The 19,597-nt window shown below is 49.4% G+C and overlaps 1 protein-coding gene across 3 annotated transcripts in view; it reads right to left on the bottom strand.

Annotated features, from left to right (window-relative positions):
- The window catches only part of FAM234A (family with sequence similarity 234 member A), a 34,484-nt gene extending 15,508 nt beyond the window's left edge, over nt 1–18,976 (bottom strand). The window contains exons 1-2 of one of the 3 annotated variants that reach the window (XM_075899150.1): nt 18,733–18,835; nt 7,464–7,656 (exon numbers count right to left, since the gene is read on the bottom strand). Coding sequence is in view for 1 of the 3 variants with exons in the window: in XM_075899149.1 (XP_075755264.1) it covers nt 18,733–18,961 (229 nt within the window). In the remaining 2 variants the exon portion in view is untranslated. Of the gene's footprint in view, nt 1–1,936; nt 2,160–7,463; nt 7,657–18,732 lie in introns of those variants that run through there. The other 2 variants (XM_075899149.1, XM_075899151.1) reach the window with 2 other exon arrangements.
- Between the last annotated feature and the right edge of the window lie 621 nt (nt 18,977–19,597).

The raw sequence follows: 19,597 nt of genomic DNA, 5'->3' as shown, positions 1-19,597 counted from the left end.
TAGGCAGGGGAAGGTATTTCCTTCCCAAATCGCCAGCCCAGACTCCGCCCCCCAGAACACCTAGTGTAGGCATATTGAAGGCGGAGCATTGCTGCCCCCAAGCATCCGCCCTCCCCGTGCTCTGGGGCCAGTGAGGCTGGGGTCACACGTCACTTGCCCTCCTCATGGTGCTGGGGGCGAGACCTTGGCAGAAGGGGCGGGGCTGGGGCACTGACTCCCCCAGCCCTACCTTCACCCCCTGCCCAGGAATAAATTACACAGATACTCCCCCTTGTTCATCCAGTTTTATAGATAGTCAAAAAGTCTGTCAAAGACGTTATTTCCTTTCTGACACTCAGCAAGGACTTTATAACTGGGAACCCCTTATTCAGGCAGCTTCACTGCACCTCTCTTTCACGCATGGCAGAGGAGAGCCGGCAGGGCCGTGGGTGTGGGGGCTAATGCTTTTGCTCCAGGGCACAGGCCACGTCTGTTCGTATGTCTGTATTATAAAGTGCAGGACCCGAAAAGCACTTAGGCCCATATTTGTAACTTCCTCCCCCCTGCCCCCAAGGAACTCACAATCTCATGACTTTACAGCCAAAAGTGCGTCTCATAATGGAAATAAATGGAAAACAGCAGAGACAACAATTAGCTTGGGTGAACTCCTTCCTTTTGCTCTACCAAGGCATCTTTTGTTTCCACGTCGGACTAAACAGAGGCACATTCACGAGACCAGTTCAGCGCCTGTGTCACGGAAGCAAGTCATCAGGTTGGTCTGCTTGTTAATTTATTCCAAAAGCCACAAGAGTAAGAGCTTAAAAAAAAATCAGGCACGTTCCAGAAACCCAGCGCTTAAACCCCACAACCATAATAAAACCCAACTTTGCACCAGGTTAGTTTTCAGGCCTCATTAAACCCGTAGGGGAAAGGGAAGAATGAAAAATACAATGTTGCCTTGAACAAAGGCTGCACGACAGCTTGTCGTAAAAGATTATTTAAGAGCCAATAAACATGACGACAAAGCCAATTTTCCAGAGCAGTCACATGCCCAGGGCGGGTCTGAACATTTAACCTCCATCAGGAGTCTCAGCCGCAGATCTCTCAGTCTCTACGGCCAGTAGGGATCATCACGATCATCTAGCCTGACCTCCGACACATGGTAGGCCACAGACCCTCCGCTGCCCGCATGCAGAGCCAAGGCTATGATTCCGGCACCGGGAAAGTTTTTATTAAGTCACGGATGGGATGCAGGCAACCAACAATAAACCACGGAAGTGTACACAAAGGTGAAGGCTGAGCTGGCCACCTATCACTTAGCTTTACAGGCCCCTGTGGCTTGAGGCCCCGGGGAATTGCTCTGCTCTCGGCCCCCAACACAGTCGCTGGCAACAGCTGTGCACAAAATGGCATTTTAAACAGCAGATTTTAGACAAAATAAGTGTGTGACGGAGGTGCAATCACACAGGTCCCCTAGGGTAGTGGCCCTGGTGCCGGTCATGTCCCGGACGCTCGCCTTCCTGCTCTCTGGCTCCGCACCCCCCTGCCCTGCTGGGCTAGATCCTCTGGTCTCCCCCGCCAAGGCACAGAATGGGGTTACTGCCCCCCTGCAGAGGATGCAGTGCTAAGGGCTCAGTGCCCAGGAAACCAACCCCCCAATGGGACCAAAACCCCAGAAAAATCCCTCTTACCCTGTGAACGCTTTTACACGGAGAAAGCTCATAAGATGAGCTCTCTATCAATGAAAGAGAGAGATGCACAGTGGTTGCTCTCCCCCAGGCAACAATGATTTACACCAGGCCTGATGATAAACAAAAGTGTTATTAAGTAGGAACAGGAGGATTAAGTGATTACAGGTGAAACCAGTCAGATCAACGTAAGTTACTAAATTAAAACAAACCCAAAATGGTGAACTAGATCTAATCCCCATAGAAACTTGTTACGTGCAAATTCTTACCCTAAACAGCTGGTCTTTTAGTTCAGGTAAAAGCTTCAAATCCGGGTGGATCTTTTACTCTGACTTGGGTCCACAGCTTCTGCCAAGTCCTCATAGGGTGAGCCAGGCAGTTTCAAAAGGCAGTTCAAGACAAAAGTTGATTGCTTTCCATTGCTTCCATGGACTTTTCCCCAGGGCGGGAACCCTTTGTTTTTCATCTCCCAGCCCCATGGAAAATTACCAGGTTCAAAACAGATTCCAGTACTAGGTGGCATGGTCACATGTCTTCCTAGGACCAACCACAGTCTGGGCTCACAGGACAAACAGGCCATTCACAGGTCATTGATTTGAACACTGAGTCATTAAGTTTCCGGGGCACCAGTAATGGCCCTCATTAGCATATTTAGAGCTACACACAGATCCACACTTCATACTTCTAACTTCCCATGCAAGAATGATGCATGCACAACAATAGAACATACACATTTCACAGACTGACTATAAAATTGATATGTTACACAACCTGTTTTGCTTGAAGTTATGCACATTCATCTGCCAATTTTCACAAAGCGGGGAGGGAATCGCATTTCTCATTTTTGCTTGAATCTAATGTTTTCACCGGAATTGACAAGAACAAACATCCGGGAAAATCACAGAGTTGTTGACCTCTGACAGAATCCTAGCCTTATGCATAAGGCCTCAAATCATGATTTAAAAGACTTCCAGTTAGAAAATCCACCATTCACACAAGTTCAAACTTGCAAGTGATCCAGGCCCCATGCTGCAGAGGCAGGTGAACCCGCTGGGTCTCCACCAATCTGACCATAAGGAAAATTCCTTCCTGACCCCAAATACGGCAATTAGATCCTGAGCACATGGGCAAAACACACCAACCAGAGAGAGAGAGAGAGACAGACACAGACACACACACACTTTCCAGTGTTAAAAGGAAACACACAGTCATTGCCTCCTGAGGCCATGGGGCCTTGGGAGCAGATGCTGCATGAACAGGACTGTTTCCTCTCTCAGATCTGGATCAGTGCCTACTCTGCATTTTTCCCCTCTGGCAAGGCGTGTAATAAGGACCCTGTGCACTTCATGCTACAGGACCTGCCCTGCGATGGAAAACCCCAGAGAAGAGGTGGCCCTAGCAGCTTCAGAGAGACGATGCAAGAACAGGAGATTGAGAAGGCCACGTCCATCAGGCAATGCCTGGAGCCTTTCCAGGAGACGTTTTTAACAGGTGACAAATCTCTTCCCAGTCATTGAAGGCAGGAGAAGGGCAATAGATGCCGGGGCGATGGCACCGCCCGCCGCAGCAACCATCCCTTCACTTGCAGCAACACCCGGCTCAGAAACACGGCCCCAGCATTTGCCTCCCTATTGGGGCAGGACTCTCAGGGCAGGTCCACAGGACAAGCTGGCAGGGGCGCAGCTGGGGACGATGCTCTGAGCCAGGGATACAGCTCCGCCGCCGCCGGAGCCAAGCGCCGGTGCAGACAGCGCTGCGAGGCCAGGCCCGCCCCACGGCAGTGCAGCCACGTCGCTCAGGCTGTGGATTAGCCACCTTCTGAAGGGCAGCGCAGGGCCCCCGGCTCAGCTTCACACACAGCCGGGCAGCAGCGCGTTAGTGATGATACGGGAGAGCTCTCACTGGCGTACTCTGGGGAGCCAACTGCCTCTGCAGGCCCCCGGGCAAGGCTGAGGGGGGCCGGCCCTATGCTCCCAGAAAGGGCGTGGCCTCAGGTGGAAGGGGCGGGGCCTTGCAGCCTGCCCAAAGCGCACTAAGCCAGCCTCCCTCCTCGCCCAGAGCACCCAGTGCAGTGATCCAGCAGCAATTTAAAGGAGCTTTGGGCCCCTTTGAATCACTAGCCCCGAGGCAACTGTCTCCTTTGCCCCCCACCCCTCAGTGGGCCTGGGCGCAGTTAATCCACCTCCCTGAGAGGTGGTAGCTGAGTCGACAGAGAAGTTCTACTGTCTACACGGGGGCAGGGCCCTACACCTCACCGAGGGGCATGAAGAACGTAATTCTGACAGGTCGGTAGGGCAGGCCTGGCCTCCTGCAGCTAGAGAGCCCAGCGGAAAAGAGCAGAGAACAGCCCAGCTCTGCTCTTGGGAGCACAAAGGAACCCGGAGCCAAAAGCAAAGCACAGCCCCGCCGCAGCCGTGGGGTCTGCCAGCAGCGCAGAGCCAGGGACTCCCAGCTGCTCCACTAACCCCAAAGGGGTTCAAGGCAGGCCAAGCAGCTACTTAAACGCTGCCCCGTCGTCGGCACCTCCGCTCCTCCCACAGACTCCGCCTCGCTGCTCAAAAGCGGCTCCTTCCCTGAAATCTCACTCGTGCCCTGGACTCTGGAGCTCCGGGGAGCGAGACGTAAGGCTAAGGTTTGGTCACAAGTATTTTAGTGGAAGTTATAGACCGGTCACAAGCAAAAATTCACCCCCGTGACCAGTCCTTGACTTCTCTCAACACCCCCGACTCCGCTGCTCTGCAGGGCCCAGGAACCAACCCAGCCACTGGGCCCTGCTTTGACAGGGGAGGAGGGGCTGAAAGCCCCCCGCTGCTCTGAGAGCCTCCGAAGTGGCCTGGTACCCCCTGCTGCTCCAGGACCGCCACTGGGGCAAGTGGATCTGGGGGCCGCCGGAGCAGCTGGCCCTATGGCCAGCTTGAGCCGCACTGACTTCTGTGCCAGACGAGCAGCCTTAGCAACACGTATCAAACGCTGTACGAAGAGCTGTTTGGCTGTGATGGCTCCATATCCTATAGTGGGGGGGCGGGGAGGATCATTTTTGATCGGGGGAGACCACTCCAAGAATTTGGAAAGTGATCAAGAGCCGCACTCTTCCGTGGTATGAATGGGGGGGGGGGGTTGGGATGGAGGTGGGGTGCAGAAGGAAGAGTGGGGTAATGGAGGGAGTTTGGGTGAAGGTGGCAGTTGTGATCTGGGGCACTGGACTGGGGTACTGGAGGGTGGATTAGGACCTAGGGCAGGGAACTGGGGTTCAGGAGGGGGTGCGGGGATTTGGGCTGGGAGGGCCACCAGGGAGCAGGCGGAGAGGGAAAGCAGTCATCAGGGGAAGGGAGCTAAACATTAGTACGCACAATGCCACCAAAAAGGTACAGCCAAGGGGGAAAGAGCAGCCGCGGGGAGAGAGAAAAGGAGACGGGGTAGCCGCGGCACAGGGCATGGCACAGGGAGCCCACCTGCCCCAAGGAGGGCTCCACAACAGCGAGGCTGGGAACCGATTCCTTGGCGAGGATTTCCCCCACTTCCGTACGGCAAACCGACCGCTCGCCAGTGGAGCCGAGGGACTGGCACCCGTCCCAGCCCCACGTGAAGCCGCACATGCAACAGAACCTCCTAGGGCCTGGGGTTTGGCGTGAGGATCCCCACTTGCAAGCCACAGCACACGAGGGCGCACGCAGCCACACAACGGGCTGAGGAGCCGCTGTCACCGCCCAGAGACACTCAGGTGCCACAGGCCCGCGCCTTGTTTTTAAAGTTACAGACTAACCTGCCTACCCCCGGGACTTTTCACCACCACTCTGGGATTCACGCGCTCCCCTCGTGCTGCAGTTGCTCTCCTGTGATGTCCATGCAAATGAAACGTTGTTTAAACCATTAATATGTTTACAATGAGCTCACTGCCTGTCCTTCGGCAGGACATTCCCCACCTTCGCTCCAGGTTTGCTTCCCTGTTCTCCCTCCCCCGTGACACAGCAACGCACCACTACACTGATAGAATGACTCCTAGCTCGCCCTGTGCAGGGTACAGGTTGAACGTCTCTCGGCCAGGATTCGCTGGCCCAGCCACATCCCTGGTGCGGCAGGACCACAGATGTTGCTAGATCAGACAGCCCCAGCCACGGAGCTGGAGAGCGGCTGGGAGTGGAGCCAACCTGGCAGGCGGCAGCCCCCACAGCCAGTGACCTGTGGGCCAGGAGACCTAGAAGTGGCTGCCGCCCCCCTGGGGCAGGGAGCAGAACCCTGCAAGTGGACTGGAGGCAGCAGAGCCAGGCAGGTAGGATGGGGGAGTTAGGCCTCTGAGTTCTCCCAGAGTGGAGGGGAGCCCAGGGAGAACCCACGGCCTGACCTTCCCTGGTCCAGCAAACTCTCTTGTCTGGGACTGCTCAGGTCCCAAGGGTGCCGGACTAGGGAGGTCCGGCCTGCGTAGCTAGTTTCTAAGCATCTCCTTTCAACTGACCTGTAGAGCAGCTGTGTGGCGCTCAAACGCCTCATGCCACTGGGTGGATTAGCTCTCAGCCCATCCCGTCTCTGCCTACAGTAACAGCCCACCCGAGGCCACATTTGCCTCATCCCTGAACGACGCAGCCACCTTTTTCTGGACCTGAGGCTCAAGTCCAGCTTGTTTGCATCTTCCCCAGAGCGAGCACTCTGTCTGAAACTCAGCCTGCCGTCTTAGGGGCTAGACCCACCGCTTTCACCTCCCCTCAGGCCGAAACGTTTCTGCCTGCCCAACAAAATGCCTGAAACACAGACAGGAGGAAGAAGCAGGCAGCTTCCCCGCACCGCTCTCTGCGTAAGAAGTTATATTCCCTCAAGCAGCATTCCTTCCACGCTTGATGCCATTTCTGTGGAGGGTTTGCTGCACTCCAGGTGAGTGAACTCACTAGGGACCCACCTGCAGAGCCGGGCCCGGATGGGCCAAATTCTGCCCTACTGATGTCAGTGGGGGGAGCGCACTAAGTTCCTGAAATCCACAAGGAATGCTGCAAACGCCGAGGCGAGTTTTTCCTCTCTGAAGAGCCATGCAATATTTTCAACAGCAAAGTCGCCTTGAAAAACACACAGCGCGAGGGCTGCACTGAACATCTGCTCTCGCGAGCCATTCGGGCAAAAGCCTGACATTTAACTTCCGCCAAATAAGGCTTTGAATGCCTATTGGAAGCCAAATGGTCACAAGACACAAGTCCATTCCTGAGGTGTCTGCAGTAGGATTAGCTCAGCCACTTTCCCCATCTTCCCAGTAGCCAGTTTGTGTCGATAGCGAGGAGGAGGAGGAGGGTCCTGAGGAGTCTCGAGACTTTTTGGCCCTTCTATGTCGCGAGAGTCGCTTCTCACCCCCTCACGGTCAGTTTGCATCATAAGAACGGCCATATTGGGAGGTTCCTGGGGGCGCTGCTGAGAGGGTGAAATCAGGGCGAATTGCTCAGAGAAATGGCTATCTACAACCCAAGACTGAGGGTCCTCCACTACAAGGCACACCACACCAGTCACCGAGTGCACTTTGGTTTACCACACTGGCTAGCAAGCGGTCATACAAGCATTTCACTACAGACACCCCAGTTCTCCTGTGCCCCACCAGTACCATTCCCCAGACAGGTGAGGGGTTATGAAAACCCATCTCACCAAATCAAAAGAGGCTCTTCTGACCCCAAGGGACCAGCCACATTCCCAGGTAATGCAGAACTCCAATCTTGCCCCCAAAAGCATGCCATTAGACAGTCCTTTAGAAACTAACATCTACACGTTTACACATAAAAAGAAAGGGGGAGAGTTAAATTGTTCAAGGAATCGAATACATACACCAATTCCAAAGTTCTTGGTGTAGGCTGATAGGAGAGTTCAATCAGGTCTCAGCAATACATCTGCTGTTGGGATGGGTCATCAGTCCGTTTCTCACGCTTCCGATGGCAGCAAAGATCCTCCAGAGAGGAGAAGCTGGGCTGAAGCCAAGTCCTGTTTATGTCCTAGGCCAGCAGGAGGAACTCCCATGGCTCTGTGGAAACACACAGTGATAACGCAGTTTGTCACATGAGCAAGTCACCTGTCTGTGTCCTTTTTAGGCAGGGCCCACATTCCAGGCTGAAGGTTTGCAGGAGAGTCCATTCAGTGTAGCTGGGGACCTCCCATGTTGCATTGTTGGGTAAATGCTCCTTGATGGGCCAATCGACCAGGGCAGCCTCTCCCAGACATGCTGGCTAGCTAACCAGGGCGGAGCACTCATGAGACCCCCCCTCCCAACTCCGGCCTCTGCTTGAACCACAAGGAAGACTTGCAAAAAGCAATGAAAAGTCAGGGGAAGCCACACAGAAACCCTTCCAGACAATAGTGATAGAGATGCAGCTGTGTTAGTCTGGTGTAGCTGAAACAAAAGACAGGACTATGCAGCACTTTAAAGACTAACAAGATGGTTTATTAGGTGATGAGCTTTCGGGGGCCAGACCCACTTCCTCAGATCAATATGTGGAAGAAAATCGGCACAACCATATATACATGCATTCACTTTTTCTTTTTTTTGGTTGTATCACTTTGGTGTATATGGTTGTGCCAATTTTCTTCCACATATCGATCTGAGGAAGTGGGTCTGGCCCACGAAAGCTCATCACCTAATAAACCATCTTGTTAGTCTTTAAAGTGCTACGTAGTCCTGTCTTGTGTTTCACCTTTCGAACAAGAGTGACTGGCTTCAGGAAACACCCTCCGCTTCATTTGCATCAGGGATGGAACAGGGAGGCATTGCCATTAGCATACAGAATGGAGAGCAGAGATTCCAAAGCAAGCACTCTGGGACACACAAAGCAGGAGCAGTCATCAGATCGATTTTAGTAAAACCCTTTAGTGGTATCCAAATTACTGACTCTGCTTAATTGCATTCTGAGGTCCTGGAAGGAACACCGCCCATAGCCAGGAATGATTAGTTCCTATTGTGTGTAGCCTAAACTAAACCACTTTAGAATACTCCCTTGAACTCTGTTTACCTACAAACAGATCTAGTGCTCCTTCTTCAACCATTGTTGTTCCCCTACACCAGTGTTTCTCAACTTTTTTTTTTGTATAAAGTCCTCCTTTTAAAAAAAATTATAAGTTCATCCAGTACCTACAGTTTTCAGACACATCAATTTTTTTTCTACCATTGCAATACATTTGTTTAAACATCTTAACCGTAGCCAGGTGGGCAATGACATTTTTGGGTGTAAAAAGTACAAAAATAATAAAGCGCTGTAAAACTTAACATAAAAATTCAGTTTTCTCCAAATTTCAGTTGTGTTGACGTACCCCCAGACATCTCTCGAGTACCCCTAAGGCTACTCGTACCACTGGTTGAGAAACACTGCCCTACATAACCCCCTACCCACAACTCAAATAAAAAGTACTCCGATACCTGGATCTAAATTGTGTCCGCGCCATTGGGACTTCATCTTCTACTGACTGATGATACTGGGAGTTCTGCTCCGCCTGTCTCCAGCACTCTGGACCTCCAGCTACCATCACCCCATGGGAACCCCAATTGATTCAGGCTTTACGGAGTGCTGAGATCTCTCTCACTCTAGGTGTAGCCTCCTGACTGTTGTGTGATCAGTTTGTTAGCCCTAATTTTTGTAATCAGATTTAAGTTAAATACTGTAACAGTTTTGTTTGTTTAGCTCCATTGGTGTGGTTACTAGGGATGTCAACTGGTTAACCAGAAAGCACCCACCTTACTGGGTGAGGCTTACGGGTTAACCAGTGGCCCAGCTGGGCCGGAACAGGCCCCGCCGCACCGTGCAAGATAGCTTCATTGGGAGGTAACAGGTAGGAGGGAGAAGTAGAGCTACGTATGAGAACACAAGTAGCATATTGATAGAATTATCAACCTCCCCCCCAGAAGAGTAACCCTAAGTAATGAGAATACCCCAAACGGGCAAATCTTGTAACATGCGCTAGCGTCTGAAATCCAGACGCGCAGCTAATGTTCATATCTTCAAGTATAAAAAGGGCATATACACACAAAATGTATAAACAGAATCAGCGAATCATAAGCTTTCTATAGACACCTCACTTGGCCCATTGTGTAGAAAAATATAAGAAGGATTGCAACAATGCTTTGTATTTCATACCACATAAGAATGGCCATACTGCGTCAGACCAAAGGACTATCTAGCCCAATGTCCTGTCTTCCCACAGTGGCCAATGCCAGATGCCCCAGAGGGAGGGAACACATCAGGTAATCATAACATGATCCCTCTCCTGTCATCCATTTCCAGACAGGGGATAGAGACACCATTCCTACCCATCCTGGCTAATGGCCATTGATGAATCTAACCTCCATGAATCTATCTAGCTCTTTTTTGAACCCTGTTGAAGTCCTAGTCTTCACAACATCCTCTGGCAGGAGTTCCACAGGTTGACTGTGTGCTGAATGAAGAATAATTTCCTTTTGATTGTTTTAAATATGCTGCCTATTCATTTCATTTGGTGATCCCTAGTTCTTATATTGTGGGAATAAATATATAACTTCCTTATTCACATTTTCCACACCAGTCATTATTTTATAGACCTCTATAACATCCTCCCTTAGTTTCCTCTTTTCTAAGCTGTAAAGTCCAAGTCTTTTTAATCTCTTTTCATATGGACCCATTCCAAACCCCTAATCATTTTTGTTGCCTTTTTCTGAAGCTTTTCCAATGCCAATATATCTTTTTTGAGATGAAGCAATCATGTCTATGTGCAGTATTCAAGATGTGGGCACACCATGGTTTTATTTAGAGGCAATAAGATATTCTCTGACTCATTATCTCTTTTTTAATGATTCCTAACATTCTATTTGCTGTTTTGACTGCCACTACACATGGAGTGGATGTTTTCAGAGAACTATCCACAATGACTCCAGGATCTCTCTCGAGTAGTTGTAGCACAATCCAATAACCTCACATTAGGTCAGATCAAAGGTCCATCTAGCTCAGTATCCTATCTGCCAACAGTGGCCAATGCCAGGCGCCCCAGAGGAAACGATCCTAGTGCCACGCATCTGTCATTCTGTCTCAGCTGCCTTGCAGTATCAGATCATGCTCCAAAGAGAACTCAGGGTCCGGGCAGTGCGTAAAGCCATATCTATTGTTTGTTTCCCAGAAAGTCGTTCATTTCTCGCTCTCCTCATTTTGCCATTGGCAAGCTTCTCTTGAAAGCACGTGTCATTTTCCAAGAGACAGATCATTCAGTCGGGAGTAGTTCTCATGATGATACAGGATTCAAACTGTGACACATTTGCTGTTTTTTTTCCCCTGAAGTGCGCCAATGTCAGAGCACTTTATGAAAATTAAATAGGAACAGTAGCATTAACTCATATGAGGGTGACTGGCTACTGGTTATTACTAACTTCCTGAGACATCGAAAATAAGATGTCATCAGTGCAAGCACCTTTTATTGCCCTGTAGACTTCACAGCGTCAGTACAATGCCACTCACTTTGGCTACTTAGTTTTTCAGTGCATGTGGTCTAGCTACAGTAATCAGCAACTTAACGGGTCTGTACTAATTACTGCAGACACTGTCTAACCCGCACCTCACTCACCCACAAGTCCTAACATCTGAATCAGAAGCACAGCGATTTCACCAGGAATGCCGAAGATTAAGTGGCAGAGGATTTTGTGGGGTCTCATTACTAACACTAGCTCCTTGTGACACACACTATATGGGGTACTTAATGCATTGAATATTATTCTCAATTAAAACTAAAGGTACAACAGAATTTGGGAGAGGGGACATGCCATATGATATATAAAGAAGCTGTCTGACTCCTGGTCTCCTCAAAGTACCTCCCTGTCAATCCTCATCAATGAATGGTTCCCAAGTACAGTAATTCCTCATTTAACACATGCCTGCTTAACAGGTTTTCGCGATAGCATGATTTTTTTTTAGGGAACTTTTTTTAATTACACAACCGTCCCCAGAATACCACAATTTCCCCAGCCGGCCTGTCGCTGGCGGCTGCACGGGACTTCCCCCACCTCCCTGCAAAGCAGCGAAGGGTTCGCCGCGCCGTTCTGCGCTCCCCCCCTCGCTGGACACATTGTGGGTCCCGGCAGACCCGTCACAGGGGTATACCCCACAACCCAATCCCCCTTCCTTCTCCTCCCCTTCCCATCCCCAGAGCCAAACATCTCCCCTCCCTGCTGTAACCCAGTCCCCTTTCTCCCCCAACCTTATGTCCCGGTCCCAACAGACACCACCACTTGAAATGCACCCCACACCTTTTCCATTATTTTCAATGGGAAAATTGATCCCGCATAACACGTTTTCACTTAACACGATCATTTTCTGAAACAGATCTATAGTGTTAAATGAGGAACTACTGGACACAAACTATAACTTTGTCTGAAATGTATTAATTAAAGGAGGGGACCTTTTTCTTGTGTTATCCTGGCTCTTTCTGGGAAAACCAGAAATGCCAAATGACCCATGCCTGCATCTGCAAAGAAAGGTAAGGCCAATGACAAAGTTAAGTGAATGACTGCTTCTAGGCAAAAAAGAAACACTTCAGGATTTTAAAGTTTCTTTGTACCCAGACATCTCTGTACATTTAAGCACGAAGAGAGTAGCATTTAAAAGCATAAAATGATCTCTTCTGGATCAGACAGCACATGTGATGGGGCCTTCCACAGGCTTCATGAATACGACATAATTGGAATATGCATTTTGCAGAGATTTCACAGAACATTCAACGTGCTACCACAGGGCACAATCTTATAAGATGCCGAGTGTTCAGCTTCCATTGACAACTCAAAACCCCCCAGATACAGCCCTTCTCCCTGTGGGTTGTCTGTTCACGTTAAGCCCGCCACAGTGGGCAAACCCCATTAGCTGCTTGTTTCATTGTGAAGTGTACATCTGCTCCAGCACACGCAACAGCCGGTCCTCTGGGAAGCCAACAGCTTTTTGCAGCCCCACAGTAGAATCAGGAGGAAACTGTGATCTTCCACCTTACAAACACTGGTCGGTTCTTAACCTGTTAAGGGATTTTTCTTCCTTGTAAGGACCAAGTCTGCAGATGTCAAGTTGTAAACATTACATTGATTTTGGTTATCCAGTTGAGGGAGGGAAGACCTCTGAGTCCCTGCCCCCCAATAAAATGGCAAAATGGAACAAGAGGTATTAATAATGATTTTTAAATAAAAATCATTTTTATTTAAACTGACTTTTTTCCCCGTATTTAAATTATATTAAGCTTCTCTTCTTAAAAATTAATCAGAATTTAATATGAAATCCAAGTTTAATATGAAATATGCTAAGGACTATTCTTACTATAATCTCTTAAAACATTTAAATAAAAAATAAATATGCTGAACCCATGAGTATCTACCACAAACTCTGAGTTAACATAAATAATGAAGTGGGGAGAGAGGGGGGACATCCAATTTTGGAGGCCAAGCTTTATAAATTAGGCACAATAGGCCAAAGTAACTTAGCAGACTTCTCATTTTCAACAGACATTGGCAAGTAAAATTTAAGGAGCGATGAAAGCTCCCTAGAAGCGTGTCTGTAGGGGGGCCCACATGTTCCTTCACCCCAAGACCCACCTCCCACTCCCCTTTGCAGACGGCAAAAAGTAATGGGGCCATATCCCCTGAGCTTCCTTTTTCCAGCGCCCCTAGCTCTGGTCACTTTCATACAGGCATGTTTACAAACTTCTCCTTGCTTGACCTGAAATAGTTGACTCAATTCACTGACTACAGTTAATCCCTCTGTTCCTTTAATAACTCATTTAGTGGTCAACATTAAACATGTGTCGATAAGTTAATGTATCCAAATGATTTAAGGTTGTTTTGTTTAATAAAATAAATTGTATGTGTTGTTGTGTGTTTAATTAAATTCTGTTTTTCATCCCTAAGGCAGCCTGACACAAGTCAAAAGCAAAAAGTTAGATATATATATTGCTTATTTACTCATTGCTATTTTCTAACATACTAAAATGTGCAATTAATAAGAATCTCAAAAGCTACTTAATTGCATAAATCAATGTAAACTGCATCGCTCCTACATAGCAAAAAGAGGTATAAAATCTAGTGTAAAGGCTCCACTTAGCTTTAAATCAACATGTTTTACTGGTTACATCAACCAATGAAAATGCACCTCTCTCTAGGCAATCACTGAACTATAAATGGAAACGGTGATTAAAATCAATTATTTAAATCCAGGCTTTCCACCGCGTGATTTAAATCTATGCACTCTGAACAGAATGAAACAAACCAGCCAGAAAAATCAACTGAGTGCGCTAAACAGGGTTCCCCCCAGCACAATAGAAAGCTCTTCGAGGTGATGGCTTACAAGGCAAGTACCGCCTTAGCGCTGCTGTGTGTGACAGTCATCTAAAAATAATTAATTCAAGCTGAGGAAAGAAAGAGGCATTTTACTTCTTTCTGCAGAGTCACAAGTTTTTAAGAAAATGTGATAGACTAGTGAATGCCGACAAGCTGGGCTGGTGTTTAACATCTTGAATTCTAACAGGGCGAGCTGGTTTTGTGTGAACAAAGCTATCTGTAGTAAGAACTCTCCCCATCACCCACTCCAAACTCTTTGCCAATACTCAATGGCTGAGGCCATCCTGTCGCAGAAAATGGGGGACTGCAGGAATGGTTCTGGTTAGAAATCCTAACACAACAGACATTTGGGAACGTCGATAACAGAAGAGGAGGGCCAATTCGGAAGGAGAAAGTTCCCTATTCCACCTTGCACTGAACAGCCTTGTCATGACAGATCTTAATTAAAGACCAAGGCAGCTGTAGCCCATCTGATTTATACCAGCTAAACAATGCCCTCAGTTCCTCAGTCCGTGGTAAAGCATGTGGCCATCGTCTGAGCAAAGTGTTTCCAATCTATCATCGCATCCTTTCCCTAGGCGCGAATCGATCCCCTTTTCAGATGTCCAATGGACACATTATGAAAATCAGACTGTTATAAGGGGGTGTTTCCTTGGGGCATCATTCAAGCTCTTTTTTTAAAGGTAGGAACAAAAAGTTGTCATTTTGGCCTTCTGATCCTAAGACCTCTAGTGAACAACGTTAAAAACAGGCTGCCGCAAATTGGTATTAGACATTAATTGCACTGGCTCGATGAAATTAAATTAACCATTCTGAGCTCTAAAGTCCAGAAAACGGAGCTTGTTTCAGAGGGTGCAGCTAAGAACCATTTCTCAAAATCGCTGCTTCATATAAAGGAAAAACAAACTGCTAACACACATCACTGCACTAATGGCACCTTTCCACCAGCACTGAAAAGCTCAGGCCTGGCTGTCATCATGCAATCAGTTAAGCCAAGGGAAAAGAAGGGATTCATTGGCCCTGGGGATTCGTACAGGAGCCAGTTTCTTGCAATAGAAAAGAGCTTGCTAGCAGAATCCGAGCCAATTTGAGTAAATAAAAAAATTAAAATATCACATAATTCAACACACTACTCAAAAGATCTGGAACAGCCGGGGACACTGCGGGTCAGCACAGCAGTACAAAAGCAGAGCTACAGTGTAAACAGGTCCTCAATTTCTAAAACATTACACTCAGAACATTACGGTTGCAAGTGACATGCTCAAAAGCCAAGTGCCAATGGCGAGGTTGCCTGTACGGATGTAAAATCCCAGTTAACTGCTTAACTGGGATCCCGTTGGCGGTGTGCCGCTCTGTGCCGAGCCCACCGTGGGCTGGGCCCGACAGAGCGCAGGTTGCTCCCGCTGGGCCGGGCCCACCGCACCACCCAGTAGGTGGAGGAGCTACCCCACCCTGGCTGGGCCACCAGTTAATCAGTTACTGGAAAGTTTCCCCTAGTAAGGGTGATGCTTCCTGGTTAACCGATTACATCCCTACTTGCCTGTGCCACCTTCATTCTATCCCATGTTCATGCATTGCAGTGTACACTACTTACCCCACCACGACTATGTTGCCATCAAACTCCAGCACCACGCAGTGCCCAGATTGTAACTCAGAGGTGAAAGGTGCTTGCACGCCACAATCTCTATCTGCCCAATCCCTCTGAAGCCCCTGGCATTGGCCACAGTCAGATGACCGAACCCTGGGCTAGATGGACCATTGGTCTGACCCAGTGTGGCCGTTCTCATGTTCTCTATAGGGATGTAAGCGAGTAGTCGAGTACCCAACAAGCCTCTGCACCAGCATTAGGCTGCCGGTACACTGAGACCAGTCTACCATGCTAACTAGTACTGTTGCATTGTTTTCTTCTGCTCTCCCATTCATCTTCAGCTATTGGCTCTTGTCTCATACTTAAATCGTAAGCTCCTTAGAGGTGAGAACTGTCTCTTTGTTCTGCATTTGTACAGCACCAAACACAATGGAGTCCGAATTCATTACTAGCACGCCTATTTGCTGTAGTAATACAAATAAATAATAAGTACTTCCCAGGGTCACAGGTGTTCTGAGGATAAACATACTAAAATACTGTTATACATACTGCAGAAATCAGGACCACATAGGCATTAATATCAAGAGACAAACAGAATGGAGTCACTCAGGATTGACACTGTTGTAACTGAAAACAGATTCTGGCCCAGAGAAAAACCAAAGAAATTATCAGGTCTTCTACTTGGAATTTTTGAACAGCACCGAACATGTACACAGAAAGACGCAGTGATCCAGAGGAAAAAAGGATATTTGTGTCATTGTGACAATAAATATACAAGGGACAAAGTTGAAGTTGTGTGTATAACCTTAACTTTGGCATTTTCTAACTTTTGAGCACTTAGAAAAATTTGAAGACTGCAAAGTTTTGTAACTGGAAGTAACTACATACCCAAGATTCATCAAAACTTCAGCTGATGTTCAGAAATCAATACTTACCCTGTAGCGAGCACAATCCTTTCTCTCAGACTGAACTGACATATGGAACCTACAAGACTGCTGCTAATACATTTTCTGTAAACTGAATATTCCTATGAAAATACACCGACTAAAGCCAAGTATGAAAATTTAAGGTAACACACTATTCTGTGACACAAAGGACTGGGATATGCATTGATGTTCCACTTATGGATGCCTTTTTGATCTCCAGTATCAGAGGGGTAGCTGTGTTAGTCTGAATCTGCAAAAACGACGAGAAGTCCTGTGACACCTTATAGACTAACAGATTTATTGGAGCATAAGCTTTCAGGGGCAAAGTACATGCATCTGGCAAAGTGGGTCTTTGCCCTCAAAAGTTTATGCTCCAATAAATCTGTCTATAAGGTGCCATAGGACTTCTCTTTTTTTTTTATCCCCATTGCAGAGAGTCAACTTTTTGGCATTCATTTTTTTATCTTCAGGTACTGAATCAGTTACTCAGCAGGGGCTGACAGAGTATGCTACCAATGTACCCTGACCAAATTTCAGCTTGATTAACTCAGTTTCCCCTGCATTTCCCAGGTAGATTTAAATGTACCAGTACTCCTCTCACATGCAAACATTGTGTAATGCAGCTGCGGAAGTTCAATAGTGGAGTTCCCTGACAGAAGTGACTGGTATCGAAATTCTCACATTAGTTTGCTATATACTCTGAAGCACTTATTGAAATAACCAAACCTGCTACATTTCACTGTTGAAAAAAGTGATTTCAGACAAACAAGTGCATTTTAAATTGCTTAGGTTTTCCATTTACGGGAATGCACAGAAAGAAGAGCCACCTTCCATCCTTAACTCAAATTCCAAGCCATAATCTGCAAATAGTAGCCAGATGAGCAATATGGCAGAGGAGAGAGAGAATGCAAATTGTCTACATGCAAAATGACAACGAAATTAACAAGAGTGCTTTTATTTCGACACTTATTTAAGGGAAGTCCGTAACCAGATAAGCTTATTCATTGGCAATAAGAGTATTTCAATTTAGTTTACACACAATTTAAACCAAACTGCTAATAAAACCATTCTGAAGCTGAGTGTCAGCGCCCAGAGCTGCAAGAGAGAGACAGTTAGGAGCAATTAATACAGTTCGTGTATGTTAGCCAGGCAAGCAATCACGCATTCAAGCAGACAACCTGAGCATTGCGGGTGGATCCTAATGACAACTGTCTGCAGCCACTGTCCAGAGGGCCCCAAAGAACCAATCACTGCAGTCCTGCCACAACCAGCATATGAGGCACTTGTGAGTCCTGCCCTACCAAGCCCCATACTGTAAACGCAATATTCTCACAGGCCATGGGGTCATCGGGGAAGGTTCCTGCACAGCAGGGTCACAAGAAGAGACCCATCCCAACCCCATGCACAGGAGTCATGGGAATCCACCCCCCAGAAAAAAGTTGTATGAATGGGGGGGAATAGCCCTGTCCACACAAAAGCACATACAGTCAGAGGTACCAGTCATGACAGGCACAACCTGTAAATGGTGGGGTCAGCCCTGCCCACCTACACACACAGGGCCCCCTCAATACAGACTACAGAGGGTTGGGCTAGCCTGGCACCTAGCAGCAGCCCACATGCAGGGACCTTCCTACTACAGTCTGTGTCTTCCTCCCCCTCCCCGTATAGGATGAGGGTGGGACTAGCCCACCACATACACAGGGACTCTCCAGTGCAGGCTGTGGAGTGGGACTAGCCCTCCCCCCACAGACACAGGGAGACCCCAGTGCAGGTGTGAGTGTGGGGCTAGCCCTCCCCCCACGGACACAGGGACACCCCAGTGCAGGTGTGAGTGTGGGACTAGCCCTCCCCCCACGGACACAGGGAGACCCCAGTGCAGGTGTGAGTGTGGGGCTAGCCCTCCCCCCACAGACACAGGGACTCCCCAGAGCAGGTGTGAGTGTGGGGCTAGCCCTCCCCCCACAGACACAGGGACTCCCCAGTGCAGGTGTGAGTGTGGGGCTAGCCCTCCCCCCACGGACACAGGGAGACCCCAGTGCAGGCTGTGGGGTGGGGTGGGGCTAGCCCTCCCCCCACGGACACAGGGACTCCCCAGTGCAGACTCCCCAGTGCAGGCTGTGGGGGGGCTAGCCTTGCCCCCCAAGAGAGACCCCAGTAGGCGGGGTGAGAGCAGCCCCACCCCCCACCGAGGCTGGCCCCGCCGCAAACTGGGGGCGGGGAGGCCCGTGTCCCCCACCCTCCCGCGCACGCGCACTCACTCACCCTTCACCACCCTTTGCCGGCCTCGCTCTACTCTTCTGGCCCCGCCCCGGAAGTGCCTCCGCCGGAAGGAGGGGGGGCTTCGCAAACCCTGCGCATAACTCCGCCCCGCTGAGGGCATGACGCCATTTCCGCTTCCAGTTCCCTTCTGCTGGGCAGGTGAGCGCGAGAGCGGCGTGCCCACGCGCTCACTCACTGGCGGCTCTTGGCCGCCCCACGAGCCTCTGCGCATGCGCGGCTGGCCCTGCGGCCCCTGCCCTTGCAGCCCTGGCGCCGAGCGCACCTGGTGGCGGGGAGTTCCGCAGGCTAACGGCGGCGGGTTACACGCAGCGCCATTCGCTCAGGTAGTGCCGGCGCCCCACAGGCGATGGGGCCTGGGCTGCTGGGACAGACCCTGCTCTGGCCAGCAAGGTCCCTCCAGAATAGAGCGTCTAAGGCAGCGAGTTGGGAGGGGTCAGGGCTGGGGGGAGGGTGTGACGCGCGTTGGGGTCCCCGCCTCCTGCACCCCGAAATGGCACGAACAGACTCCTCCAGCCAGTAGAATAGAGGTGGTTTATTGCCTCTCCGGCATACAGCGCAGCACAGATGTCACCAGGTTCCAGGGCAGGCCTAGGATGCCTCAGCCCCCCTTGATATGGGGGGGTCTCGGCTTCTAAACTCCCCAGCCTGTTGCTGAGGCTGCTTCCTCCATGCTCCCAGGCAAAAACTCACTCCCTCTCCTCCAGCCCTGCCCCCCAGCCAGGGGCGGTATTCCCCCTTCCTTTGTTTCTCTCCCTGGGGGGGTAGCTGGTCAGACAGGTTGAGACCCTCTTTGCATAATGACTCATCCCCTGTCCTTCTGGGCCGTGGTACGGGCAGCAGCCAGTGG

This window comes from Pelodiscus sinensis, chromosome 16, assembly GCF_049634645.1.
Source record: "Pelodiscus sinensis isolate JC-2024 chromosome 16, ASM4963464v1, whole genome shotgun sequence".
Taxonomy (NCBI): domain Eukaryota; kingdom Metazoa; phylum Chordata; order Testudines; family Trionychidae; genus Pelodiscus; species Pelodiscus sinensis.
The sequence above is the reverse complement of the archived record's forward strand: the minus strand, read 5'-3'. Positions and strand labels throughout refer to the sequence as shown.